The 27,333-nt window shown below is 41.1% G+C and overlaps 3 protein-coding genes across 10 annotated transcripts; all 3 read right to left on the reverse strand.

The window, feature by feature from the left end:
- Positions 1–3,492: 3,492 nt before the first annotated feature.
- On the reverse strand, positions 3,493–13,489 carry LOC117147766 (double-stranded RNA-specific editase 1-like). 4 transcript variants are annotated; one of them, XM_033314797.1, is made up of 5 exons: positions 13,454–13,489; positions 5,025–5,886; positions 4,561–4,912; positions 3,840–4,417; positions 3,493–3,787 (listed from the first exon to the last, which is right to left on the reverse strand). In XM_033314797.1, the coding sequence occupies exons 3-5, from the start codon at positions 4,877–4,879 to the stop codon at positions 3,590–3,592; spliced, it is 1,095 nt and encodes a 364-aa protein (XP_033170688.1). In that variant the 5' UTR covers positions 4,880–4,912; positions 5,025–5,886; positions 13,454–13,489; the 3' UTR covers positions 3,493–3,589. The 4 variants fall into 4 exon arrangements, with proteins under 4 accessions (XP_033170688.1, XP_033170689.1, XP_033170686.1 ...); XM_033314798.1 differs by lacking the exon at positions 13,454–13,489 and adding an exon at positions 6,058–6,133 and having other exon boundaries at positions 5,871–5,886; XM_033314795.1 differs by having other exon boundaries at positions 4,561–5,886.
- LOC117147767 (double-stranded RNA-specific editase 1-like) lies at positions 10,848–13,603 on the reverse strand. 2 transcript variants are annotated; one of them, XM_033314800.1, is made up of 5 exons: positions 13,454–13,557; positions 12,262–13,272; positions 11,833–12,196; positions 11,112–11,689; positions 10,848–11,059 (listed from the first exon to the last, which is right to left on the reverse strand). In XM_033314800.1, exons 2-5 carry the CDS (start codon positions 12,334–12,336, stop codon positions 10,862–10,864), a joined length of 1,215 nt encoding a protein of 404 aa, XP_033170691.1. In that variant the 5' UTR covers positions 12,337–13,272; positions 13,454–13,557; the 3' UTR covers positions 10,848–10,861. The 2 variants fall into 2 exon arrangements, with proteins under 2 accessions (XP_033170691.1, XP_033170692.1); XM_033314801.1 differs by lacking the exon at positions 12,262–13,272 and having other exon boundaries at positions 13,454–13,603.
- Positions 13,604–19,686: 6,083 nt separating this feature from the next.
- Positions 19,687–22,335, reverse strand: LOC117147765 (double-stranded RNA-specific editase 1-like). 4 transcript variants are annotated; one of them, XM_033314793.1, is made up of 5 exons: positions 22,187–22,286; positions 21,154–22,015; positions 20,678–21,041; positions 19,957–20,534; positions 19,687–19,904 (listed from the first exon to the last, which is right to left on the reverse strand). In XM_033314793.1, exons 3-5 carry the CDS (start codon positions 21,006–21,008, stop codon positions 19,704–19,706), a joined length of 1,110 nt encoding a protein of 369 aa, XP_033170684.1. In that variant the 5' UTR covers positions 21,009–21,041; positions 21,154–22,015; positions 22,187–22,286; the 3' UTR covers positions 19,687–19,703. The 4 variants fall into 4 exon arrangements, with proteins under 4 accessions (XP_033170684.1, XP_033170685.1, XP_033170683.1 ...); XM_033314794.1 differs by having other exon boundaries at positions 22,000–22,015; positions 22,187–22,264; XM_033314792.1 differs by lacking the exon at positions 21,154–22,015 and having other exon boundaries at positions 22,187–22,335.
- Positions 22,336–27,333: the final 4,998 nt, after the last annotated feature.

Genomic DNA, 27,333 nt, shown 5'->3' on the forward strand with positions numbered 1-27,333 from the left:
CGGACGGAAATGGACAGATCGCGGATTTTATTATTTTACGAAAATTTAAGCAGTAGTCAAACTGCGCTGCATAGGCATACAGGCTTAGCCCAACTAGCCTTTAAGGTTCGCGAGGACAAAAGACCATGGGACAGCACGACTCGTTTTGTGATCCTGGACTACAGAGAACTCAATACAAACATATATACACAACATCACTACACTAAACTACAGATCTATGTTTAAATTGGGATATCTGAAATAAAATGGTACAATTTTTTTAACTGAGGTCCACCCAAATAAAACGCCTCTAAGATAAGGAATTGAACAACATTGTACCAAAGACGAAACAGGACGTCAAAGATTAAGTGTGCTTGCATACCTAAATATTATAAATACAAAACAGGAAAACTTCTTAAAAATTGTAATTCTTCACTTCGGTACAAGCACCTGACTAAAATCAACTTACGGTGTTCACGAATATGTAAATTGTACACTGACGATGAACTAGTGTCAAATTTGTATAGCACCTATTTTAACAACATTCTTAACGAGAAAACTTAGACTGCATTTTTAATATAATTGTTTTTTTCGCGTTTCCACATGTGCACATATACACATGTGACAATTTGAATTTTAAAATTAAATACGAAGAAAGGCATTTTTTTAAATAAAAAGACATGAAAATAACTTCAAATTTTTCGAACTACAATTACACTTAATGCGCGTGCGCATTTAAGACAATTAATAAATGCAGTGTTCACTAATTAGTTTAAACTCGAAAATGTTTCGATATAATTGAGTAATTGAAATTCTACGGGAAACAACAACGAAAAGAAAGAGGTTTGTGGGTCGGAAACCAGAATACCCAACTAGCACGGACCCAAACCGTGCTGCGATACACTGACAAAATTTCGTCAGAAACCCACTCTCCTCCCGGACAAACTTCAGGGTCAATGGCTTTACCCTACATACTACCAACCATCCGGATGACAGACAACACGAGGGGGCGCCGATCCTTGCTAGATCAAATATCTCTCATCGCCACTCTATCTCAAAATCATATCCAGGAAGTAACTATTCAGCAGACTGCAAGCAGAGGAAACTTTAATGTTGCCTTAATATACTGCCCTCCGACACTTAGATGGACAGATGCCATTGCTGGGCAGTTCATCACACACAATTGGAGAAGCCACATGCTACCCCCACCGTGCAACTGCCTCTCCAAGTGCCATAGATTTTGGGATCTCCAAAGGCTTTAGACAGCAACTAATCAGGGTGAAAGCTCTGACAGAACTGTCATCTGCCATTGATTGAAGACGCCCAATCATTTAGAAGTGTTAAAAAAATGCTTTCTCCACAAGCGAGAATTCGGATCTTTAAAGAACACATCGAGGCTACTGTAGAACTCAACATTTTCATTGACACTTGCAGTAGGCTGGAAGCGTACGTCGACTACTTCACATCGGCGATCATTGAAGCTGCAAGGCAGGCTACACCAAGTTGGTCTCACGGCCATAAAGAGGCCTGCCATTTTAAGCTTGGAGGCTAGGGACTTGCTTAGCCACAAAAGACGCCTCAGAAGACAATACACCGCGACAGGAGATCCTAGCATTTACCAGCAATATTCATACTCCGACGCTCAGACACGTCCTATACCATACCGCATGAGGTAATGATGCAACTAAAGGCTTTGCAGCCAAAAAAAACCCTGGTTACTATGGCATAGACAACCGAACTGCGAAATTTTTACCACGCAAAGGAGTGCGTGCTCTTGTGAAAATATTTAATGCTATGCTAAGATTAGGTAATTTTCCCAGGCAATGAAAACGTGCGCGCATTGTAATGATCCCCAAAGCTGGAAAGTCACCAACACAGATCGAGTCATACCGACCGATAATCCTGCTAACAACTTTCTCCAAAGTTTTTGAGAGAATTTTTCTTACCCGCTTGATGGAACTGCCGGAGGTAGGTAACACATCTCACAAGAACTAGCTTTGAACAGTCGGCGTATTTTTGGACGTGAAACAAGCGTTTGATAAGGTGTGGCATGAAGGTCTGCTATATAAAATGAAAGATCTCCTCCGAGCAGCCCATTATGCCATCGTCAGCTCCTTCATCGCTGATCGGCCCTTCGATGTTGCTGTACGAAACTGTCGGTCAAGCCTGGAACACATTATGCAGGGGTTCCACAGGGAAGTGTGCTTGGACCCTTCCCGTATACCCTGTACACTGCTGACACGCCAACTCCCGTCAACAACACCGATGAAGCCTCCCCTGCTCAGCTGCTGCTGGCCACCTACACTGATGACACCGCCATGCTTGCGTCGCACTCATCCTTTCAATTCAGCCCAATGCAGTTCAGGAATGACTGCATGCAATCGAGCGATGGACTGGTAAATGGAACAAATCCATTACATTCACTAAGTCGGCCTGTGTCACATTTACCCTGCGACCTCAAACATGCCTAGGTCTTCTCTTTGACGGAAATACCATTGACTATGTCTCATCCCACTGCTACTTCGGAGTTCACCTTGATGGACGCTGAGTTGAAAAGCCCATATCACGGCAGTTAGAGCCAAATCCTCATGGAAGCTGAAAAAGCTGGACAGGCTTTTCCACTCAAGCAACCTCCATATGGCAGTTAAGGCTCCCTTAATAAAAGCCATATTAGGTCCAACACTGACCTACGCAATCCAAGTGTGGAGTGTGCCTCCGGGACTCAGCTCAATGGGCTTGGAGTAATACAATCGCGAGCGGCACGACATGCATCTGGGCTACCCTGGTATGTGAGCAACCGAGTCATCGAAAAGGACTTAAAAGTTGTCCCACTGGGAGACCAAATAAACTTCCACAGCAGCCGATATGCCGACAGACTTAGCGCCCACCCGAACTCGTTGGCGAATCTTGTCGACCCTATTTCCCGCTATTTTACATTTGTATACATTATAATTAAGGAACAGTATCCATAATATTATCTTTTAAGCAACACATTAAGTTCATAAGATTAGAGCAATAAGAGATTTCAAAAAAAAAAACATTCTTCGTGTTGATTCTGTATGAGTATGAACACAAGAAATCAAAATGCACTTTACAATTTTATATTCAATGCATATATTTATGTCTTCATGTTTTAAAAAATCAAGTAATTTAGCTTAATCTAGAAACGACAAAAAATTTAATTCACTGGTAAGCATAATTATTATTTGATACCCAATCTGCCACCGAAATGCTCTTCTGTGGAAGCGTTTTCAAAAAAAAAAAAAAAAAAACAAGCCAACAGTGTGTAACAAAATACACGGAAAAAATTAATCAGCATTACCAAGGAACCTTGCGTTAAAATTATTCGGATAATCTTGCAGTTCAAGATTACTCGTGGTTGAAAACGGCTGCGGCCCACCTAAAAAATCATAAGTAAGAGCTGTCCCAAATGCAAGCTAAATTGGTAAATTCTTGTTTAATATGCCTCTTCACCTTCACAGAGAAGGAATTCTTTGAGTTGCGCATTTGACGTCAGGGACGCAATCTTCTGATTGCTGGCCGTTAAGAGAGGCGTGTTGGCGAGGTGTGTTGCTGTCGGCAGTTGGAGTCTGCGGCTGGAGTTGGTGTCTTAAGTGGTGTCGTCGTAGGTGAAGTTTGTGCCGAATAGAGAGTTGCACACTTTCACGGCCACGTTGCGACGGGCGATCTTCTTGGATCTGCCGTGGGCGTGGAATTCCTGGTTGTCCACCGTGATTCCCAGATGCTGCATGCCGTTGGTATTGTCGCCAGATGACCCGTAGTTCACGTAGTTGAGTTCCGGGCGCATCTGCAGGGGAATTGATTACTGACAGTGAATATAGTGAGGTGGGCTGGCCTACAATGCAAAGAATGGTCGCCGGGTGCATGGTCTCCCAGCCAGAGGGTAGCTCCGTACGCACTGGCGGCTTCTTTAGCTCCTTCGGCGCGGCGGGAACTGGAGTTCCGGCATCCTCTCCGGCCGGCTGGGCAGCATTGGCCGAAGCGTGCATCTCGGGTACGACATAGCCCTCGCGCTCCCACTCCGCGAACAGCTTGTAGATGGCAAACGAAGCCAGATTCAACATGGGCAGATCATCATCCGGTGCATCGGCCTCATCCTCTTTAGTGTCTATTGGCTCCGCACCTATCTCAACCTGGTGAATACGGGGAGGCTTAGGCGTCATCTTCGCAATTATAAAATCGCGCCAAGCCTTCTCGCAGGCCGCGTTCTTGGCTGTCATCTTTGAGGTACCCTTGCCCTCGTACTGATTGGAGTTCACAGTGACAACGGCCGTGAATCCCCCGTCGGTATTGCTGACGATGGTGAAATCGCTGATGGTCACGCCCTTAACCTCGTTGAGGGCCATCAGAGCGTTCTTGGGGAGCATGGACTTGCGCAGCTGGCGGTTCTGTCGCAGCTTCTTGTCCCGAGTGCGTTCTACGATCGAGTTAAAAGACATATATGTTATTGTAAAAATGTTGAGTAATTTCCAGTCTGTCCTTCCATAAGAACTCTAGTGATTCGTGTGTGTGTGTGATAAAAGTCTGGGAAAACAGATCACCAAAGAATTCCACGCTTACCAGACGACTTCTTGCGCTTTTGGAAGATCTTTTTAAATGGGATCTTGCCTCCGATGCCGCTGGCACTGGTATTGTCCTCTATAATGTCGACGGACGGTTCATCGTCGCCAGAGATCGGCTTCTCCTTGATGATAACTGGCAAGGGCAGCTTCGAGGCGATGGCGTCCTCATCCGGATTTTCCTGCTGGACGGACGAGTTCGGCACTTGAACGGGGACAGGAGTCGATGGCTGCTGAACAGCCACCGGAGTGGCCGGTGTCGGATATGAAGCCACCGGAGGAGACTGCTGCTCCTGGACATTGGCGGCCTGCAACGGCATTTGGATCAAAGGCTTGACGGTGGCATTGGGATTCTGCGTTTGCGAAAGAGTTAACCGATTAGTTAGCAAAGGCAACGGGCTGGTCCAGTGGGTCGACAGAAAAGCGACTCGCTGGCCAACGGAAACCATCAAGTCGTCAAATTTCCAGGAAGCGTCAGGGTGGTCGGCTGGTCAACTTAAAACCATAGTTCAGGAAATAGCCATGGCCATTCCTGCGACCCAAGTGCCCCGAAACGAAGCTCCGCACCAGCGGAGCCACCTGCCCAGCTACTGTGGATCTAGGGTAGGGTAACAATTCCCTCATTAATTTTAGGGGTTTAAAAACAGCAAAGTCCGATTAAGAAATAAATGCAGTCTTATGGTGAGTTAATTTTTCGTTAATGTATTCTGTTGCAGCGAGGTTCGAGAAAATCAAATTCAAATTCTAATAGAATTTTCTCCGATATGCAAAAATAGAGTAATTTTTAATGACTAGTGCTCTATAAGTTACACAATTCTAAAATAAGTTAAATTTTTTCTATTTTAGTAAGAAACAAATCAAACACGAATTCATTTTGGACTTGGAATAGTATAGTTATGGGGATCCTTCGGTCATCGGCTGAGCTCATGGTCGCCGGCTCGTTTCGGGCACTTTCGGTGGAGTGAATGGGCATTGCTATCTGACGCAAAACTAATAATTTTAGTTACAATTTTGGGTGAATGCATTTTCAGTAGCCATAAAAGTTAGCGATAACCGCAAGTCCAGCGTGAAACCATCGCAGTGCTAGCCATCTCTGGTTGATCGAAAGCACGAAGGGAGTGGAATGAGTGCACTGACCAAATGGGTGGGATACAAATGCTATGGAAGAGGGAAAGGTGGGGGTGGGCTGGAGGGTGCATTGTGGATGCTGGTGGAATTCGGACAACGATCTGCAGTGCAGACTCTGCACTTTCGATTAACCCGCTTTTAGTGGCTATTGCAAATGAGTTCACAATTGTAATGAATACACACACTTTCACTTTGTGCGCTGCAAATTATAGAAATAAAATCGAAAACTTTGTTATTTCACAAATCAATTATGGATGAGTCCAACAATGGTTTTTGTTTTCGTGATCTATTTTCACTAGGAACACATCTCTTCACAGGGAAGTTTAAACTCACACTCCTGCACACACTTGGAAAAAATGTAGATTCTTACGTAAATGCCTCCAAAGACTGGCTTGTTGTTTTCCGCGAGTGGACAAAGATTTCCCTCCATCTTGATTTTTTCGTTTTTGTAATTTAATTTTTCACTGTTCAATCCCAGAGATAAGCTTACTGCGCTGATGGGAAAAACCTAAATAGGGATGTAATGCATATATCAGAATATATCGATATTTGTTTCACATATTTTGAAAATCGATTCTTGTATTAAATATATTATAGACATTTCACACTGGTCATAGTAATATAACCAAGTGAAGGGATAGAAAGACGGCGGAAAATGAGCGCAGACAACTGATTTTTTTTCTAAAATAATTAACAATAATATACGAAGATGCCTATTTAAAGTGTATAAAAATTAATGCGAAAATTAAAAATTGTAACAGTATTTCTGTATTTCTTGAGAAATTTTTAGCTTTTAGAGCGTGTGCATGGTAATTCCCTCATTTTTTTGTGACTGACTTACATTTGAATACAGTAAAAGAATAGTCTAAAACTCAAACCATACCCGCAACAAAATTATTAATTTAACGCACAAAATTTTTGTTATGATCGTGGTTTATTTTTTGACCACAAATGTATAGTACTTTTAAAATATTTAAGCTGAAGACACTGTGCACAAACGACGAGTTAGAAAATGGCAATGCGATAACGTATTAAATCGTTTTCATGACTTGCAAACACAATTTGGCAGTCCGCAGCGTGGGCAAAATCTATAAGGTTCCAATCAACGAAAAACAGAAAATGTGTTCACACTGTTTTAACAAGAGTTTTGCGTTTCCTCAACCACAGCAATAGGAAAGTATGCGAATTTATGAAAATTAACACCGAATTAAGTGAATTAACTATCTGGGTTGGGATTAATCGCCCAGTTTTTAATATTTTTCATATATTAAACAAATAATATTATTCGTCAAAGTAAGGTAAGATACCTGTAACTCAGATAGTGGTAGTTCGATGGAGAATTTTCGACATTCTTTTTGCACATCTATAGAAAGTGCCAAGACAAATAATTTTCAGAAAAAAATGGGAATATTTTTGAAAAGGGTTGGCATGGCAGTTTTTGGACAAACTTGCTGCATCAACTGCTCTAGAATCTGGAGCATAAGTCTCAACGCCCTGACTTTTTATAGTTCCTCAGATCTAGAAATTCATACGGACGGAAATGGACAGATCGCGGATTTTATTATTTTACGAAAATTTAAGCAGTAGTCAACCTGCGCTGCATAGGCATACAGGCTTAGCCCAACTAGCCTTTAAGGTTCGCGAGGACAAAAGACCATGGGACAGCACGACTCGTTTTGTGATCCTGGACTACAGAGAACTCAATACAAACATATATACACAACATCACTACACTAAACTACAGATCTATGTTTAAATTGGGATATCTGAAATAAAATGGTACAATTTTTTTAACTGAGGTCCACCCAAATAAAACGCTTCTAAGAGAAGGAATTGAACAACATTGTACCAAAGACGAAACAGGACTTAATAAAAGATTAAGTGTGCTTGCATACCTAAAATATTATAAATACAAAACAGGAAAACTTCTTACAAATTTTAATTTTTATAGGCTTAGGGAAATGTAAGTCGACAGCTAACTGAGCTCGCAAGCCGTTTGGAATCCGATAATATATTTATATACCAAATAATGTCGCAAAACTTTTCTTCACTTCGGTACAAGCACCTGACTAAAATCAATTTACGGTGTCCACGAATATGTAAATTGTACACTGACGATGAACTAGTGTCAAATTTGTATAGCACCTATTTTAAGAACATTCTTAACGAGAAAACTTAGACAGCATTTCTAATATAATTGTTTTTTTCACGTTTCCACATGTGCACATATACACATGTGACAATTTGAATTTTAAAATTAAATAAGAAGAAAGGCATTACAATTAATGCACGTGCGCATTTAAAACAATTAATAAATGCAGTGTTCACTAATTAGTTTAAACTCGAAAATGTTTCGATATAATTGAGTGATTGAAATTCTACGGGAAACAACAACGAAAAGAAAGAGGTTTGTGGGTCGGAAACCAGAATACCCAACTAGCACGGACCCAAACCGTGCTGCGATACACTGACAAAATTTCGTCAGAAACCCACTCTCCTCCCGGACAAACTTCAGGGTCAATGGCTTTACCCTACATACTACCAACCATCCGGATGACAGACAACACGAGGGGGCGCCGATCCTTGCTAGATCAAATATCTCTCATCGCCACTCTATCTCAAAATCATATCCAGGAAGTAACTATTCAGCTGACTGCAAGCAGAGGAAACTTTAATGTTGCCTTAATATACTGCCCTCCGACACTTAGATGGACAGATGCCATTGCTGGGCAGTTCATCACACACAATTGGAGAAGCCACATGCTACCCCCACCGTGCAACTGCCTCTCCAAGTGCCATAGATTTTGGGATCTCCAAAGGCTTTAGACAGCAACTAATCAGGGTGAAAGTGCTGACAGAACTGTTATCTGACCATCATCTGCCATTGATTGAAGACGCCCAATCATTTAGAAGTGTTAAAAAAATGCTTTCTCCACAAGCGAGAATTCGGATCTTTAAAGAACACATCGAGGCTACTGTAGAACTCAACATTTTCATTGACACTTGCAGTAGGCTGGAAGCGTACGTCGACTACTTCACATCGGCGATCATTGAAGCTGCAAGGCAGGCTACACCAAGTTGGTCTCACGGCCATAAAGAGGCCTGCCATTTTAAGCTTGGAGGCTAGGGACTTGCTTAGCCACAAAAGACGCCTCAGAAGACAATACACCGCGACAGGAGATCCTAGCATTTACCAGCAATATTCATACTCCGACGCTCAGACACGTCCTATACCATACCGCATGAGGTAATGATGCAACTAAAGGCTTTGCAGCCAAAAAAAACCCTGGTTACTATGGCATAGACAACCGAACTGCGAAATTTTTACCACGCAAAGGAGTGCGTGCTCTTGTGAAAATATTTAATGCTATGCTAAGATTAGGTAATTTTCCCAGGCAATGAAAACGTGCGCGCATTGTAATGATCCCCAAAGCTGGAAAGTCACCAACACAGATCGAGTCATACCGACCGATAATCCTGCTAACAACTTTCTCCAAAGTTTTTGAGAGAATTTTTCTTACCCGCTTGATGGAACTGCCGGAGGTAGGTAACACATCCCACAAGAACTAGCTTTGAACAGTCGGCGTATTTTTGGACGTGAAACAAGCGTTTGATAAGGTGTGGCATGAAGGTCTGCTATATAAAATGAAAGATCTCCTCCGAGCAGCCCATTATGCCATCCTCAGCTCCTTCATCGCTGATCGGCCCTTCGATGTTGCTGTACGAAACTGTCGGTCAAGCCTGGAACACATTGATGCAGGGGTTCCACAGGGAAGTGTGCTTGGACCCTTCCCGTATACCCTGTACACTGCTGACATGCCAACTCCCGTCAACAACACCGATGAAGCCTCCCCTGCTCAGCTGCTCCTGGCCACCTACACTGATGACACCGCCATGCTTGCGTCGCACTCATCCTTTCAATTCAGCCCAATGCAGTTCAGGAATGGCTGCATGCAATCGAGCGATGGACTGGTAAATGGAACAAATCCATTACATTCACTAAGTCGGCCTGTGTCACATTTACCCTGCGACCTCAAATATGCCTAGGTCTTCTCTTTGACGGAAATACCATTGACTACGTCTCATCCCACTGCTACTTCCGAGTTCACCTTGATGGACGCTGAGTTGAAAAGTCCATATCACGGCAGTTAGAGCCAAATCCTCATGGAAGCTGAAAAAGCTGGACAGGGTTTTCCACTCAAGCAACCTCCATATGGCAGTTGAGGCTCCCTTAATAAAAGCCATATTAGGTCCAACACTGACCTACGCAATCCAAGTGTGGAGTGTGCCTCCGGGACTCAGCTCAATGGGCTTGGAGTAATACAATCGCGAGCGGCACGACATGCATCTGGGCTACCCTGGTATGTGAGCAACCGAGTCATCGAAAAGGACTTAAAAGTTGTCCCACTGGGAGACCAAATAAACTGCCACAGCAGCCGATATGCCGACAGACTTAGCGCCCACCCGAACTCGTTGGCGAATCTTGTCGACCCTATTTCCCGCTATTTTACATTTGTATACATTATAATTAAGGAACAGTATCCATAATATTATCTTTTAAGCAACACATTAAGTTCATAAGATTAGAGCAATAAGAGATTTCAAAAAAAAAAACATTCTTCGTGTTGATTCTGTATGAGTATGAACACAAGAAATCAAAATGCACTTTACAATTTTATATTCAATGCATATATTTATGTCTTCATGTTTTAAAAAATCAAGTAATTTAGCTTAATCTAGAAACGACAAAAAATTTAATTCACTGGTAAGCATAATTATTATTTGATACCCAATCTGCCACCGAAATGCTCTTCTGTAGAAGCGTTTTCAAAAAAAAAAAAAAAAAAAACAAGCCAACAGTGTGTAACAAAATACACGGAAAAAATTAATCAGCATTACCAAGGAACCTTGCGTTAAAATTATTCGGATAATCTTGCAGTTCAAGATTACTCGTGGTTGAAAACGGCTGCGGCCCACCTAAAAAATCATAAGTAAGAGCTGTCCCAAATGCAAGCTAAATTGGTAAATTCTTGTTTAATATGCCTCTTCACCTTCACAGAGAAGGAATTCTTTGAGTTGCGCATTTGACGTCAGGGACGCAATCTTCTGATTGCTGGCCGTTAAGAGAGGCGTGTTGGCGAGGTGTGTTGCTGTCGGCAGTTGGAGTTGGTGTCTTAAGCGGTGTCGCCGTAGGCGAAGTTTGTGCCGAACAGAGAGTTGCACACTTTCACGGCCACGTTGCGACGGGCGATCTTCTTGGATCTGCCGTGAGCGTGGAATTCCTGGTTGTCCACCGTGATTCCCAGATGCTGCATGCCGTTGGTCTTGTCGCCAGATGACCCGTAGTCCGAGTAGCTGAGTCCCGGTCGCATCTGCAGGGAAATTGATTACTGACAGTGAATATAGTGAGGTGGGCTGGCCTACAATGCAAAGAATGGTCGCCGGGTGCATGGTCTCCCAGCCAGAGGGTAGCTCCGTACGCACTGGCGGCTTCTTTGGCTCCTTCGGCGCGGCGGGAACTGGAGTTCCGGCATCCCCTCCGGCCTGCTGGGCAGCATTGGCCGAAGCGTGCATCTCGGGTACGACATAGCCTTCGCGCTCCCACTCCGCGAACAGCTTGTAGATGGCAAACGAAGCCAGATTCAACATGGGCAGATCATCATCCGGTGCATCGGCCTCATCATCGTTAGTGTCTATTGGCTCCGCACCTATCTCCACCTGGTGAATACGGGGAGGTTTAGGCGTCATCTTCGCAATTATAAAATCGCGCCAAGCCTTCTCGCAGGCCGCGTTCTTGGCTGTCATCTTTGAGGTACCCTTGCCCTCGTACTGATTGGAGTTCACAGTGACAATGGCCGTGAATCCCCCGTCGGTATTGCTGTCGATGGTGAAATCGCTGATGGTCACGCCCTTAACCTCGTTGAGGGCCATCAGAGCGTTCTTGGGGAGCATGGACTTGCGCAGCTGGCGGTTCTGTCGCAGCTTCTTGTCCCGAGTGCGTTCTACGATCGAGTTAAAAGACATATATGTTATTGTAAAAATGTTAAGTAATTTCCAGTCGGTCCTTCCATAAGAACTCTAGTGATTCGTGTGTGTGTGTGATAAAAGTCTGGGAAAACTGATCACTAAAGAATTCCACGCTTACCAGACGACTTCTTGCGCTTTTGGAAGATCTTTTTAAATGGGATCTTGCCCCCGATGCCGCTGGCACTGGTACTGGCACTGGTATTGTCCTCTATAATGTCGACGGACGGTTCATCTTCGACAGAGATCGGCTCCTCCTTGATGATAACTGGCAAGGGCAGCTTCGAGGCGATGGCGTCCACATCCGGATTTTGCTGCTGGACGGACGAGTTCGGCACTTGAACGGGGACAGGAGTCGATGGCTGCTGAACAGCCACCGGAGTGGCCGGTGTCGGATATGAAGCCACCGGAGGAGACTGCTGCTCCTGGACATTGGCGGCCTGCAACGGCATTTGGATCAAAGGCTTGACGGTGGCATTGGGATTCTGCGTTTGCGAAAGATTTTCATTAGCCGATTAGTTAGCGAAGGCAACGGGTTCCGCCTGGCTACCCTAGACAAAATCACTTGCAGCGAGCTGGTCAAGTGGGTCGACAGAAAAGCGACTCGCTGGCCAACGGAAACCATCAAGTCGTCAAGTTACCCGGAAGCGTCAGGGTGGTCGGCTGGTCTACTTAAAACCATAGTTCAGGAACTAGCCATGGCCATTCCTGCGACCCAAGTGCCCTGAAACGAAGCTCTGCAGCAGCGGAGTCACCTGCCCAGCGACTGTGGGTCTCCGGTCATCGCATCCAGCCAAGGACTCCGGGACCTGGTAGTCTATGCTAATCTATGGAAATCAGGTGTACTCTACTAGTAGGGTAACTATTCCCTCATTCAATTCAAGGGGTTAAAAACGGCAAAGTCCGATTAACAAATAAATTCAGTCTCATGGTGAGTTAATTTTTCGCTGATGTATTCTGTTGCAGCGAGGTTCGAGAAAATCAAATTCAAATTCTAATAGAATTTTCTCCGATATGCAAAAATAGAGTAATTTTTAATGACTAGTGCTCTATAAGTTACACAATTCTAAAATAAGTTAAATTTTTTCTATTTTAGTAAGAAACAAATCAAACACGAATTCATTTTGGACTTGGAATAGTATAGTTATGGGGATCCTTCGGTCATCGGCTGAGCTCATGGTCGCCGGCTCGTTTCGGGCACTTTCGGTGGAGTGAATGGGCATTGCTATCTGACGCAAAACTAATAATTTTAGTTACAATTTTGGGTGAATGCATTTTCAGTAGCCATAAAAGTTAGCGATAACCGCAAGTCCAGCGTGAAACCATCGCAGTGCTAGCCATCTCTGGTTGATCGAAAGCACGAAGGGAGTGGAATGAGTGCACTGACCAAATGGGTGGGATACAAATGCTATGGAAGAGGGAAAGGTGGGGGTGGGCTGGAGGGTGCATTGTGGATGCTGGTGGAATTCGGACATCGGTCTGCACTTTCGATTAACCCGCTTTTAGTGGCTATTGCAAATGAATTCACAATTGTGGTGAGCACACACACTCATTTTGTGCGCTGCAAATTATAGAAATAAAATCGAAAACTCTGTTATTTCACAAATCAAATATGGATAAGTCCAACAATGGTTTTTGTTTTCGTGATGTATTTTCACTCGGAATACATCTCTTCGTGACGTCACAGGGAACTCTAAACTCACAGTCCTGCACACACTTGCAAAATATTCAGAGATTCTTACGTAAATGCCTCCAAAGACAAATGGCTTGTTGTTTGCAGCAAATGGATGACGATTTCGCTTCATCTTGATTTTTCTGTTTTTTCTAATTTAATTTTTCACCGCTCTAATCACAGAGGCAACCTTAATGCACTGTTATGAAAAACTAAAGTAGGGATGTCATGTCAAGCTATATGTATGTATTTTGTAAATAATTCGAAAATCGATTTTTGTATTAACTATATTATAGACATTTCACACTAGCCATAGTAATATAACCAAGTGAATAGATCGGTATTTGAAGTGTCCAAAAATTTAAAATAATATATAAAAACTTAATTCTTTGTTTCTTAACGAGTTTAAAAAAGCAATGCTTTAACGTATTAAATCTTTTTTATGACTTGCAAGCACAATTTGACAGTCCGCAGCGTGGGCGAAATCTAGAAGGTTCCAATCAACGAAAAACAGAAAAGGTGTTCACACTGTTTTAACAAGAGTTTTGCGTTTCCTCAACCACAGCAATACGAAAGTATGCGAATTTATAAAAATTAACACCGAATTAAGTGAATTAACTATCTGGGTTGGGATTATTAGCCCAGTTTTTAATATATTGCATATATTAAACAAATACTATTATTCCTCAAAGTAAGCTAAGATACTGTTACTCAGATAGTGGTAGTTCGATGGAGAATTTTCGACATTCTTTTGGCATATCTATAGAAAGCTCCAAGACAAATAATTTTCTGAAAAAAATGGGAACATTTTTGAAAAGTTTTGGCATGGCAGTTTTGGACAAACTGCTCTAGAATCTGGAGCATAAGTCTCAACGCCCTGACTTTTTATAGTTCCTCAGATCTAGAAATTTATACGGACGGAAATGGACAGATCGCGGTTTTTATTAATTTACGAAAATTGAAGCAGTAGTCAACCTGCGCTGCATACAGGCTTAGTCCCAACTAGCACTTAAGGTTCGCGATGTTCCAAAGTTCATACAATCGGGCAGACGAACAAAAGACCATGGGAAAGCACGACTCGTTTTGTAATCATGGACTACAGAGAACTCATATACACCCACTTACAAAAAATCCAATTTAATTTTTCGCTGCTCAAGTCACAAAACTATTGACAATGAAGACAAACCCGGATCAAATAAAACCACAAGGTAACTATAGATCTATGTTTACATTGTAATATCTGAAACAAAATGATACAATTTTTATACCTTTTACTCGTAGAGCTATACTAGATTTGTTGAAAAGTATATAACAAGCAGAAGGAAGCGTTGCCGACTATATAAATTATATGTATTCTTGATCAGGATCAATAGCCGAGTCGATCAAGCGATGACCGTCTGTCCGTATGAACGTCGAGATCTCAGGAAATATAAAAGATAGAAGGTTGAGATTCAGCATACAGATTTTAGAGACATAGATGTTGCGCAAGTTTATTTACAAACCGCATAAAACTACCACGCCCACACTTTTGAAAAATGTGTTGATTTTTTTTCACATTTGTATTAATCTTGTAAATTTGCAAGATCGATTTGCCTAATAACTTATTTTTGAACCATTTTTCGATATATTTTCATAATGTTCATACCTTAAATATTGTAAGTACAAAACAGGAAATTTTAAAAATATAGTTCTTATAAACCTATATTTAGGGAAATGTAAAGCGACAGCTAACTGAGCTCGCCAACCGTTGAAATCCGACGAACATAGCGTAAGGCTCGGGTGGTTTTTTGAAGATATTCCAAGCAGAGAACTGCAGCCCGCCACTGGCACTCTACGTCCACCCGAAAAACACTCGGTCTCTAGGCACCCCTGTGTTTTTTGACACCCTACTTGCGGCAATACAAAATATTCGAGTGTTTTACCAAAGACACTAGAATAACAAGATGCGTAACGGCCATACATTCGTTTGGCACTATGCAGCCACTTTTTTGGTGAAGGCCAAATTTGCTCTCTTTCCGCTCGCTCACGTTGAGAGCGTAAGAAATATAAAAATAGAATTTGCTTGCTTGTGTGAGTAAAAACAAGAGACGAGAACGCGTATATGTGTGCGTGTTGTGCTAGAAGACGATTTTCGGGCCGAAATCAATTCTGATCGAAGAAACGAATTTACATATTTGGAGTTGTGGCCAATTTCGTAGCAATATGATGAAATAAAATAAAAATTCCCTGACTATTATAATAATTATTATAATAATAATTAAAGCAAATACAAAGGAAATTATTATAACTACTGTAATTTGAAACATAAATTTTCCAAAAAGAAGACATAACATTGAGAAATAAATATTTCATAAAAATAATAATTATTTTTTAATTTCATAAAAAAATAATAATTTTATTAATAAATAATAAAAATAATAATATTTCATAATAATATTTCATAAAAAATAATAATACGTAGTAGAAAATAAAAATTAATAAAATAAATAAAAATATGAAAACAGGCACGAAGTGCGGACACAAGCACTCAACAATCATTGCCTTATTAATTTTTCTCACGCCGCAAGCTGAATACCCTAATGACAAGTATTCTAATATAAAGTCATTTTCGAAATTTATTTTGTGATGTACATAGATTCGTCTATTACTATTTCTAAGCTTTATTTAAATAATAATAACGTTGAGGCAATGCAAAACAAGAATTTTTCGCATGGTGCCAATTGATAAAAAATAATATAGATTTAAAGTCAACGAACTTCTAAGGTGAAGGGCATATTTTGTCAAATTTACAATACATGAGCATACGTGTGCACACATACAGTTGTATGCTATCACTGTATGCGTAGAAAAGAGCTGTTTGTTGTAGCGCTCTCCGCTCTTTCTCTCTCGAACAAAAACTCAAGAGAGCCTGGAGCCACCTCTAGAGCCACGGCCAAAAAATCGCGTGCCAAAAATTTGTATGGCCGTTACGCATCTTGTTATTCTAGTGTCTTTGGTTTGTACCATAAGTACCCACGATGTGCGTGGCGGGTATCACCCGCACACAAAATTGTTGGATGTGAGTCGAGTGGTAAAAAATGCCACCTTTGCAGTTCTCTGATTCCAAGACGCACGCGCAAAGGTCCACCTGCTCCTTGTCGGTTATGTGGGTGGTGCTCTTGTCCTGGAATCTCAGCCTTATTTCATTGTGACGATTATCGATATGATTGCGTGCTACGAGCTTTCGCTCGATCCTCAACTGTGGTGAAGGATCATGTAATGCCCGTCCTTCCTTGGCCATTCTATACCGAAAATCACAAAAAGGTATTATCCTGAATGGCCCCTCACAGGAAATACATCCTAGTCAGAGGTAAGCAAGTATATATATTTAAGCACGACTAAAGTTTTTTTACAGCTATTATACGGACGGAAGGATGATCTCCTTGGAAAATAATTAAATTAGACAAAATAGTTTTAGATTTAAGAAACTTATCACACTTGCAACCCAAGAAATAATTAAAAATAAAATACATTGCTCTGGGCATAGAACACCATATGCTCATGTATACGGTCGGCAGCCAAAAACAAAACGAACAAAAATAAACATAGAAATAAGCGCTCCCAATAACATTAAATTGCAAGGACAAAAAATATTCTAGTTATTCTAGTGTCTTTGGTCTATGGCTTTACTCTACATACTGCCAACCATCCGGATGACAGACAACATCCTTGCTAGATCAAATATCTCTCATCGCCACTCTATCTCAAAATCATATCCAGGAAGTAACTATTCAGCTGACTGCAAGCAGAGGAAACTTGAATGTTGCCTTAATATACTGCCCTCCGACACTTAGATGGACAGATGCCATTGCTGGGCAGTTCATCACACACAATTGGAGAAGCCACATGCTACCCCCACCGTGCAACTGCCTCTCCAAGTGCCATAGATTTTGGGATCTCCAAAGGCTTTAGACAGCAACTAATCAGGGTGAAAGTGCTGACAGAACTGTTATCTGACCATCATCTGCCATTGATTGAAGACGCCCAATCATTTAGAAGTGTTAAAAAAATGCTTTCTCCACAAGCGAGAATTCGGATCTTTAAAGAACACATCGAGGCTACTGTAGAACTCAACATTTTCATTGACACTTGCAGTAGGCTGGAAGCGTACGTCGACTACTTCACATCGGCGATCATTGAAGCTGCAAGGCAGGCTACACCAAGTTGGTCTCACGGCCATAAAGAGGCCTGCCATTTTAAGCTTGGAGGCTAGGGACTTGCTTAGCCACAAAAGACGCCTCAGAAGACAATACACCGCGACAGGAGATCCTAGCATTTACCAGCAATATTCATACTCCGACGCTCAGACACGTCCTATACCATACCGCATGAGGTAATGATGCAACTAAAGGCTTTGCAGCCAAAAAAAACCCTGGTTACTATGGCATAGACAACCGAACTGCGAAATTTTTACCACGCAAAGGAGTGCGTGCTCTTGTGAAAATATTTAATGCTATGCTAAGATTAGGTAATTTTCCCAGGCAATGAAAACGTGCGCGCATTGTAATGATCCCCAAAGCTGGAAAGTCACCAACACAGATCGAGTCATACCGACCGATAATCCTGCTAACAACTTTCTCCAAAGTTTTTGAGAGAATTTTTCTTACCCGCTTGATGGAACTGCCGGAGGTAGGTAACACATCCCACAAGAACTAGCTTTGAACAGTCGGCGTATTTTTGGACGTGAAACAAGCGTTTGATAAGGTGTGGCATGAAGGTCTGCTATATAAAATGAAAGATCTCCTCCGAGCAGCCCATTATGCCATCCTCAGCTCCTTCATCGCTGATCGGCCCTTCGATGTTGCTGTACGAAACTGTCGGTCAAGCCTGGAACACATTGATGCAGGGGTTCCACAGGGAAGTGTGCTTGGACCCTTCCCGTATACCCTGTACACTGCTGACATGCCAACTCCCGTCAACAACACCGATGAAGCCTCCCCTGCTCAGCTGCTCCTGGCCACCTACACTGATGACACCGCCATGCTTGCGTCGCACTCATCCTTTCAATTCAGCCCAATGCAGTTCAGGAATGGCTGCATGCAATCGAGCGATGGACTGGTAAATGGAACAAATCCATTACATTCACTAAGTCGGCCTGTGTCACATTTACCCTGCGACCTCAAATATGCCTAGGTCTTCTCTTTGACGGAAATACCATTGACTACGTCTCATCCCACTGCTACTTCCGAGTTCACCTTGATGGACGCTGAGTTGAAAAGTCCATATCACGGCAGTTAGAGCCAAATCCTCATGGAAGCTGAAAAAGCTGGACAGGGTTTTCCACTCAAGCAACCTCCATATGGCAGTTGAGGCTCCCTTAATAAAAGCCATATTGGTCCAACACTGACCTACGCAATCCAAGTGTGGAGTGTGCCTCCGGGACTCAGCTCAATGGGCTTGGAGTAATACAATCGCGAGCGGCACGACATGCATCTGGGCTACCCTGGTATGTGAGCAACCGAGTCATCGAAAAGGACTTAAAAGTTGTCCCACTGGGAGACCAAATAAACTGCCACAGCAGCCGATATGCCGACAGACTTAGCGCCCACCCGAACTCGTTGGCGAATCTTGTCGACCCTATTTCCCGCTATTTTACATTTGTATACATTATAATTAAGGAACAGTATCCATAATATTATCTTTTAAGCAACACATTAAGTTCATAAGATTAGAGCAATAAGAGATTTCAAAAAAAAAAAACATTCTTCGTGTTGATGTATGTGTATGAGTGTATGAGTATGAACACATGAAATCAAAATGCACTTTACAATTTTATATTCAATGCATATATTTATGTCTTCATGTTTTAAAAAATCAAGTAATTTAGCTTAATCTAGAAACGACAAAAAATTTAATTCACTGGTAAGCATAATTATTATTTGATACCCAATCTGCCACCGAAATGCTCTTCTGTGGAAGCGTTTTCAAAAAAAAAAAAAAAAACAAGCCAACAGTGTGTAACAAAATACACGGAAAAAATTCATCAGCATTACCAAGGAACCTTGCGTTAAAATTATTCGGATAATCTTGCAGTTCAAGATTACTCGTGGTTGAAAACGGCTGCGGCCCACCTAAAAAATCATAAGTAAGAGCTGTCCCAAATGCAAGCTAAATTGGTAAATTCTTGTTTAATATGCCTCTTCACCTTCACAGAGAAGAAATTCTTTGAGTTGCGCATTTGACGTCAGGGACGCAATCTTCTGATTGCTGGCCGTTAAGAGAGGCGTGTTGGCGAGGTGTGTTGCTGTCGGCAGTTGGAGTCTGCGGCTGGAGTTGGTGTCTTAAGTGGTGTCGTCGTAGGTGAAGTTTGTGCCGAATAGAGAGTTGCACACTTTCACGGCCACGTTGCGACGGGCGATCTTCTTGGATCTGCCGTGGGCGTGGAATTCCTGGTTGTCCACCGTGATTCCCAGATGCTGCATGCCGTTGGTATCGTTGTCGCCAGATGACCCGTAGTTCACGTAGTTGAGTTCCGGGCGCATCTGCAGGGGAATTGATTACTGACAGTGAATATAGTGAGGTGGGCTGGCCTACAATGCAAAGAATGGTCGCCGGGTGCATGGTCTCCCAGCCAGAGGGTAGCTCCGTACGCACTGGCGGCTTCTTTAGCTCCTTTGGCGCGGCGGGAACTGGAGTTCCGGCATCCTCTCTGGCCGGCTGGGCAGCATTGGCCGAAGCGTGCATCTCGGGTACGACATAGCCCTCGCGCTCCCACTCCGCGAACAGCTTGTAGATGGCAAACGAAGCCAGATTCAACATGGGCAGATCATCATCCGGTGCATCGGCCTCATCCTCTTTAGTGTCTATTGGCTCCGCACCTATCTCCACCTGGTGAATACGGGGAGGCTTAGGCGTCATCTTCGCAATTATAAAATCGCGCCAAGCCTTCTCGCAGGCCGCGTTCTTGGCTGTCATCTTTGAGGTACCCTTGCCCTCGTACTGATTGGAGTTCACAGTGACAACGGCCGTGAATCCCCCGTCGGTATTGCTGACGATGGTGAAATCGCTGATGGTCACGCCCTTAACCTCGTTGAGGGCCATCAGAGCGTTCTTGGGGAGCATGGACTTGCGCAGCTGGCGGTTCTGTCGCAGCTTCTTGTCCCGAGTGCGTTCTACGATCGAGTTAAAAGACATATATGTTATTGTAAAAATGTTGAGTAATTTCCAGTCTGTCCTTCCATAAGAACTCTAGTGATTCGTGTGTGTGTGTGATAAAAGTCTGGGAAAACAGATCACCAAAGAATTCCACGCTTACCAGACGACTTCTTGCGCTTTTGGAAGATCTTTTTAAATGGGATCTTGCCCCCGATGCCGCTGGCACTGGTACTGGCACTGGTATTGTCCTCTATAATGTCGACGGACGGTTCATCTTCGACAGAGATCGGCTCCTCCTTGATGATAACTGGCAAGGGCAGCTTCGAGGCGATGGCGTCCTCATCCGGATTTTCCTGCTGGACGGACGAGTTCGGCACTTGAACGGGGACAGGAGTCGATGGCTGCTGAACAGCCACCGGAGTGGCCGGTGTCGGATATGAAGCCACCGGAGGAGACTGCTGCTCCTGGACATTGGCGGCCTGCAACGGCATTTGGATCAAAGGCTTGACGGTGGCATTGGGATTCTGCGTTTGCGAAAGAGTTAACCGATTAGTTAGCAAAGGCAACGGGCTGGTCCAGTGGGTCGACAGAAAAGCGACTCGCTGGCCAACGGAAACCATCAAGTCGTCAAATTTCCAGGAAGCGTCAGGGTGGTCGGCTGGTCAACTTAAAACCATAGTTCAGGAAATAGCCATGGCCATTCCTGCGACCCAAGTGCCCCGAAACGAAGCTCCGCACCACCGGAGCCACCTGCCCAGCTACTGTGGATCTAGGGTAGGGTAACAATTACCTCATTAATTTTAGGGGTTTAAAAACAGCAAAGTCCGATTAAGAAATAAATGCAGTCTTATGGTGAGTTAATTTTTCGTTAATGTATTCTGTTGCAGCGAGGTTCGAGAAAATCAAATTCAAATTCTAATAGAATTTTCTCCGATATGCAAAAATAGAGTAATTTTTAATGACTAGTGCTCTATAAGTTACACAATTCTAAAATAAGTTAAATTTTTTCTATTTTAGTAAGAAACAAATCAAACACGAATTCATTTTGGACTTGGAATAGTATAGTTATGGGGATCCTTCGGTCATCGGCTGAGCTCATGGTCGCCGGCTCGTTTCGGGCACTTTCGGTGGAGTGAATGGGCATTGCTATCTGACGCAAAACTAATAATTTTAGTTACAATTTTGGGTGAATGCATTTTCAGTAGCCATAAAAGTTAGCGATAACCGCAAGTCCAGCGTGAAACCATCGCAGTGCTAGCCATCTCTGGTTGATCGAAAGCACGAAGGGAGTGGAATGAGTGCACTGACCAAATGGGTGGGATACAAATGCTATGGAAGAGGGAAAGGTGGGGGTGGGCTGGAGGGTGCATTGTGGATGCTGGTGGAATTCGGACAACGATCTGCAGTGCAGACTCTGCACTTTCGATTAACCCGCTTTTAGTGGCTATTGCAAATGAGTTCACAATTGTAATGAATACACACACTTTCACTTTGTGCGCTGCAAATTATAGAAATAAAATCGAAAACTTTGTTATTTCACAAATCAATTATGGATGAGTCCAAAAATGGTTTTTGTTTTCGTGATCTATTTTCACTAGGAACACATCTCTTCACAGGGAAGTTTAAACTCACACTCCTGCACACACTTGGAAAAAATGTAGATTCTTACGTAAATGCCTCCAAAGACAAATGGCTTGTTGTTTGCCGCGAGTGGACGAAGATTTCCCTCCATCTTGATTTTTTCGTTTTTGTAATTTAATTTTTCACTGTTCAAATCACAGAAATAAGCTTACTGCGCTGATGTGAAAAACTTAAATAGGGATGTAATGCATATATCAGAATATATGTAAATATATCGATATTTGTTTCACATATTTTGAAAATCGATTCTTGTATTAAATATATTATAGACATTTCACACTGGTCATAGTAATATAACCAAGTGAAGGGATAGAAAGACGGCGGAAAATGAGCGCAGACAACTGATTTTTTTCTAAAATAATTAACAATAATATAAAAATAACACGAAGATGCCTATTTAAAGTGTCTAAAAATTAATGCGAAAATTAAAAATTGCAACAGTATTTCTGTATTTCTTGAGAAATTTTTAGCTTTTAGAGCGTGCTCATGGTAATTCTCTAATTTTTTTGTGACTGACTTACATTTGAATACAGTAAAAGAATAGTATAAAACTCAAACCATACCCGCAACAAAATTATTAATTTAACGCACAAATTTTTTGTTATGATCGTGGTTTATTTTTTGACCAAAAATGTATAGTACTTTTAAAATATTTAAGCTGAAGACACTGTGCACAAACGACGAGTTAGAAAATGGCAATGCGATAACGTATTAAATCGTTTTCATGACTTGCAAACACAATTTGGCAGTCCGCAGCGTGGGCAAAATCTATAAGGTTCCAATCCTCTAAGATAAGGAATTGAACAACATTGTACCAAAGACGAAACAGGACGTCAAAGATTAAGTGTGCTTGCATACCTAAAATATTATAAATACAAAACAGGAAAACGTCGTAAAAATTTTAATTCTTATAGGTTTAGGGAAATGTAAGTCGACAGCTATCTGAGCTCGCAAGCCGTTTGGAATCCGATGAATATTTTTATATAACAAATAATGTCGCAAAACTTTTTTTCACTTCGGTACAAGCGCCTGACTAAAATCAATTTACGGTGTCCACGAATATGTAAAATGTACACTGACGATGAACTTGTGTCAAATTTGTATAGCACCTATTTTAACAACATTCTTAACGAGAAAGGTTAGACAACATTTTAAATATAATTGTTTTATTCGCGTTTCCACATGTGCCAATTTGAATTTTAAAATTAAATAAGAAGAAAGGCATTTTTTTAAATAAAAAGACATGAAATTAACTTAAAATTTTTCGAACTACAATTACACTTTAATTTTTCGTTACATTTTTCAAGCGGCTTGCCAACTTTTTTTTTGTGTGTATTAAAAGACTTGATCTTTGGGTTCCTTTCGAGAGTCTTCTTTTCATTTCTCTCAGTTGCTTTTTGACGCCGGGCGCGTGCGCATTTAAAACGATTCTCAAATGAAGTGTTCACAAATTTGTTTAAATTTGAAAACGTTTCGGTATGGACGGAAGAAAAAGGAATTCTTAGTAATTGAAATTCTACGAGAAACAACAACGAAAAACAATTTAAAAAAGGATAATAATATACAAAAATAAGAATACGGCGGTACAACAAATAATTAAGAAATCTGTTTTAGAATTTCATGAATCATTTATAAAGTTAAATCTGTTAAAAAGATCTACGGCTAATTTTGTTGTTTCTTGAACCAAAAACCTAATCTAATATTTTATTCATTATTCTCAGCGCAGTAGTTGTGTAAAATATATTGGCCTTGGTGACTTACGTCACCCAAGATTTTGTATATTAGCAAGCGGTAATTGTTAAGTCAGCGCGTTCGTGTTTATGGGACATTGGAGATTTGTACATCGATGCTGGTGGGAACGAACGGCTATTAAAATTTGGCTGACTGCTTGGGTTGTTTAAATTCGAAAGAAGGAAATTTTGATGACTAAGGGGATAAAACGTATTGTTTTGGAATTGTTTTTGCTGGATTGTATTTCATGGTAATGTGTGGAATTTGGTGGGGTCACTTTTCTCGATGTGGTTCGATTGAAGTTTAGGTTTTAGGTTTATATTATTATGAGAAATGTGGAAACTTTTATTAGTATTTGCAGTGACAGTATAACGCATAAACATTAACTGGAGGAGATTTATAAGAATTATGTGCACATACCGAAATATATTGAGTATGTTTTCATCTGCAAACCCTTTTTTATTATTATTTTTACACATTTTTTAAACTAATTGGTTTTATAATTTTGGGTAGCAATGTTAGCATGTATACATTTTACTATTTTTTTATTTTTTCTTTTAATAATCGTCATAGAAATACTGGTAGTAATTCTACTAAATCGGAATGCAGCATACAAATTAAAAAATTGCTTGTTTATTTTTATTATTAGTTAGTTGTTATTAGTTACAATTAGTTTTTATTAAAAATTTTGAGGGTCGTTTTGAAACCTTCACACTTTACCATTTAACGTATAGTATTTCTTATTCCTTTCCTTATAAAACGGGCTTGATTATGACAATATTTATATTTTCTATATTTTATATTTTACCCGTTACTTGTAGAGTAACGTTGAAAAGTATGTAACAGGCGTTTCCTACTATATATAGTATATATATTCTTGATCAGGATCAATAGCCGAGTCGATCTGGCCGTGTCCGTCTGTCCGTATGAACGTCGAAATCTCACTATAAATGCTAGAATGTTGAGATTCAGCATACAGATTCTAGAGACAAAGACGCAGCGCTAGATTGTTGACCTATGTTGCCACGCCCACTCTAACGCCCACAAACCGCACAAAACTGTCACGTCCACATTTCTTAAAAATTGTTGAATATTTTTCATCGCCCACGCCCACTTTTGAACAATTTTTCAATTTTTTCTCAGTTTATTCCCCAATATCTATCGATATCCCAGAAAAATTATGACATTTCGCGTCGCATTCACACCAGCTAAAAAACGGGTATCTGATAGTCGTGGAACTCTACTATAGCATTCTCTTTTGTTTTATTTTTATTTTATATTTTTTGCATATTTAATTTGTAAAAGTGAGCGAATATGTGTTTTACAATTTCAGATAACCATTTGGCTATGAGGACTTTAAAACTTAGGAAAAATATATAAATTGGATCAGACAGTTTTGGTTAACGACTCCTAAAAAATAACAAAGGACAATTATCTGAGCAACGAATCGCTTTGAAGTATTTGCTGCTTAAATTCTATGATGATCACGATAACAGATTTTTGGACAAACTGTTATGAGGAATTATCACTTAAGGCCCCGAACCTACATTATTCAATTTTTGTAGCTTTGTCTGTGGGCTAAAATATATTTCGGCCGAAAAGTTGGCAATACAATTTTTATCAGTTGACCCAAGATTTTGGGTATTTCACAATTTGTTGGATTTCTAAAAAAGACAGATCAGATTTGAGTCATGACTAGAAGCTCCATTTCATTGGGATTTTTATCCATTTTATTCCGAAGTGCTTTTATAACAACAAATGAAAGCGTCAGCAGGAGCCAACACTTGATATTCTCTATATTAATTCTCTATATTTTACGATCATTTATAGATTTTCCTACCCAAGATCTAGCTTTAGCGAAAGCCAGAGTAGCAATTTTTAATTTCGTAATAGCAATTTCATTAAATATATAAACATTGGGAGCTGATTCCTTTGAATGTTTTTCAGATTTGTTTGTGTACACAACAAAGTATAGGAAACAATCTATCTACAAAATTATGTTATCCAAATTATGTGCCGACGACCTGGGAAAATGACCCCAGATTGGCACTAGGTCGGATATTACCTAATTATGTGTTCCATGTGAAATAATAAGGTGAAGTACTTGCTTATGGTTTTCGGTTATTATTCTTGACCAATTGAAGTTAGATATGATCCGCTAAGCAAGGTTCTCCTCTGCAAGTGTCACCCGGCCCCGCGCTATGAGCGTCGAGCCCTCGGTCGGCCAGCATAAGTGCAACGTGACTGTTGCTGTCGCGCTCGAGTGTTGCACTCATGAGAGTGCTAGCCCAGCAACTCCGCATAAAGGTCCGGGGGGCAGCAGCGGCGGTGAGGTAAGAAACGTCCCGCTTGCAGATCATTGACCAGTTCAGCCGTGGCACGTGTATGGTGTGAGGGGCCAGGGGAAGCGTTTAGCTGGTGTTAACTTCCATATACATAAGTACTTTCAACATCTTTAAAAATGATAGCTTCAACTAAAAGTTTTGTAATGAATAATTGGGAGACACTTTTTGAAGAAGATAGGTAATTTTGACTATGTTATGAAAATGTTAGTTATCTCTAGCCTATAAACTCCATTAAAAAAGAATAGAGAAAACTATGCTTTTCTTTCTCTTTCCTAAGTCATATGGTCCCAGTCATTGCTAGAATGCAACGCAAAGATTCGTAATCTCACCTCTAAATAAATACCTTAGGATAACCTGTCCAACATGCAAATGTTTAAAGCCTGTTTAAAATTTGGCGAAACTTGTATATCTTGTATATTTCTATCGATTTCCCACGCCCACTCTAACGCCCTCAAACCGCCCCAAACTTGCACACACACATTTTTGAAAAATGTTTGGACATTTTTTTCATAATTTAATTAGTCTGCTAAATTTCTATTGACTGGAATAAAACTTTTTGCCCTGCCCACTCTAACGCCCTAAAGCCACCCAAAACTAATACGCCCACACTTTTGAAAAATATTTACATCTTTCTTTGTCTTATTGTTTATTTTGCTTCATCTTTATACCAAACACCTGTGGCCACGACCTTCCTTTCACCACAAGATGTCCAAAACGATCACCCCCACACTTTTAAACAATTTGTAAATTTTTTTCTCATTTTACTCCCCAATATTTATGGATATTCCAGAAAAATTGTGAAATTTCGCGATCGCTTTCACACTAGCTGAGTATCGGATATCTGATAGCCGGGGAACTCGACTATAGCATTCTCTCTTGTTTTCCATAGATGCCCCTACCAGCAGTTGGATTCTCCTTTCTCAGGATTCACTTAAGTTTTTTTGTTACATTTTAAAAGAGGATAGTTCTGCACTTTACGACTGAGGGTTTCCTAGCCATTTCGTTAAATTAATGCTAATTTATAAAATATCTGCATTTATTTTTTTTAAATTGCATTTCTTTGAGCAATTACTCTATATTTATATACATGATATATATA

The sequence above is a fragment of the Drosophila mauritiana genome, chromosome X (genome assembly GCF_004382145.1).
Source record: "Drosophila mauritiana strain mau12 chromosome X, ASM438214v1, whole genome shotgun sequence".
Lineage (NCBI taxonomy): Eukaryota > Metazoa > Arthropoda > Insecta > Diptera > Drosophilidae > Drosophila > Drosophila mauritiana.

Coding starts and splice junctions, on each gene's coding strand:
- LOC117147766 (XM_033314795.1), bottom strand. CDS start 5,008: ATGGTTTCCGTTGGCCAGCGAGTCGCTTTTCTGTCGACCCACTGGACC. Junction 4,418..4,560: donor AAAGCGCAAGAAGTCGTCTG/GTAAGCGTGGAA, acceptor ACTCGATCGTAG/AACGCACTCGGGACAAGAAG. Junction 3,788..3,839: donor CGGCGACCATTCTTTGCATT/GTAGGCCAGCCC, acceptor ATTCCCCTGCAG/ATGCGCCCGGAACTCAACTA.
- LOC117147767 (XM_033314800.1), bottom strand. CDS start 12,336: ATGGTTTCCGTTGGCCAGCGAGTCGCTTTTCTGTCGACCCACTTGACC. Junction 12,197..12,261: donor TGCAAGTGATTTTGTCTAGG/GTAGCCAGGCGG, acceptor TCGCAAACGCAG/AATCCCAATGCCACCGTCAA. Junction 11,060..11,111: donor CGGCGACCATTCTTTGCATT/GTAGGCCAGCCC, acceptor ATTTCCCTGCAG/ATGCGACCGGGACTCAGCTA.
- LOC117147765 (XM_033314791.1), bottom strand. CDS start 21,137: ATGGTTTCCGTTGGCCAGCGAGTCGCTTTTCTGTCGACCCACTGGACC. Junction 20,535..20,677: donor AAAGCGCAAGAAGTCGTCTG/GTAAGCGTGGAA, acceptor ACTCGATCGTAG/AACGCACTCGGGACAAGAAG. Junction 19,905..19,956: donor CGGCGACCATTCTTTGCATT/GTAGGCCAGCCC, acceptor ATTCCCCTGCAG/ATGCGCCCGGAACTCAACTA.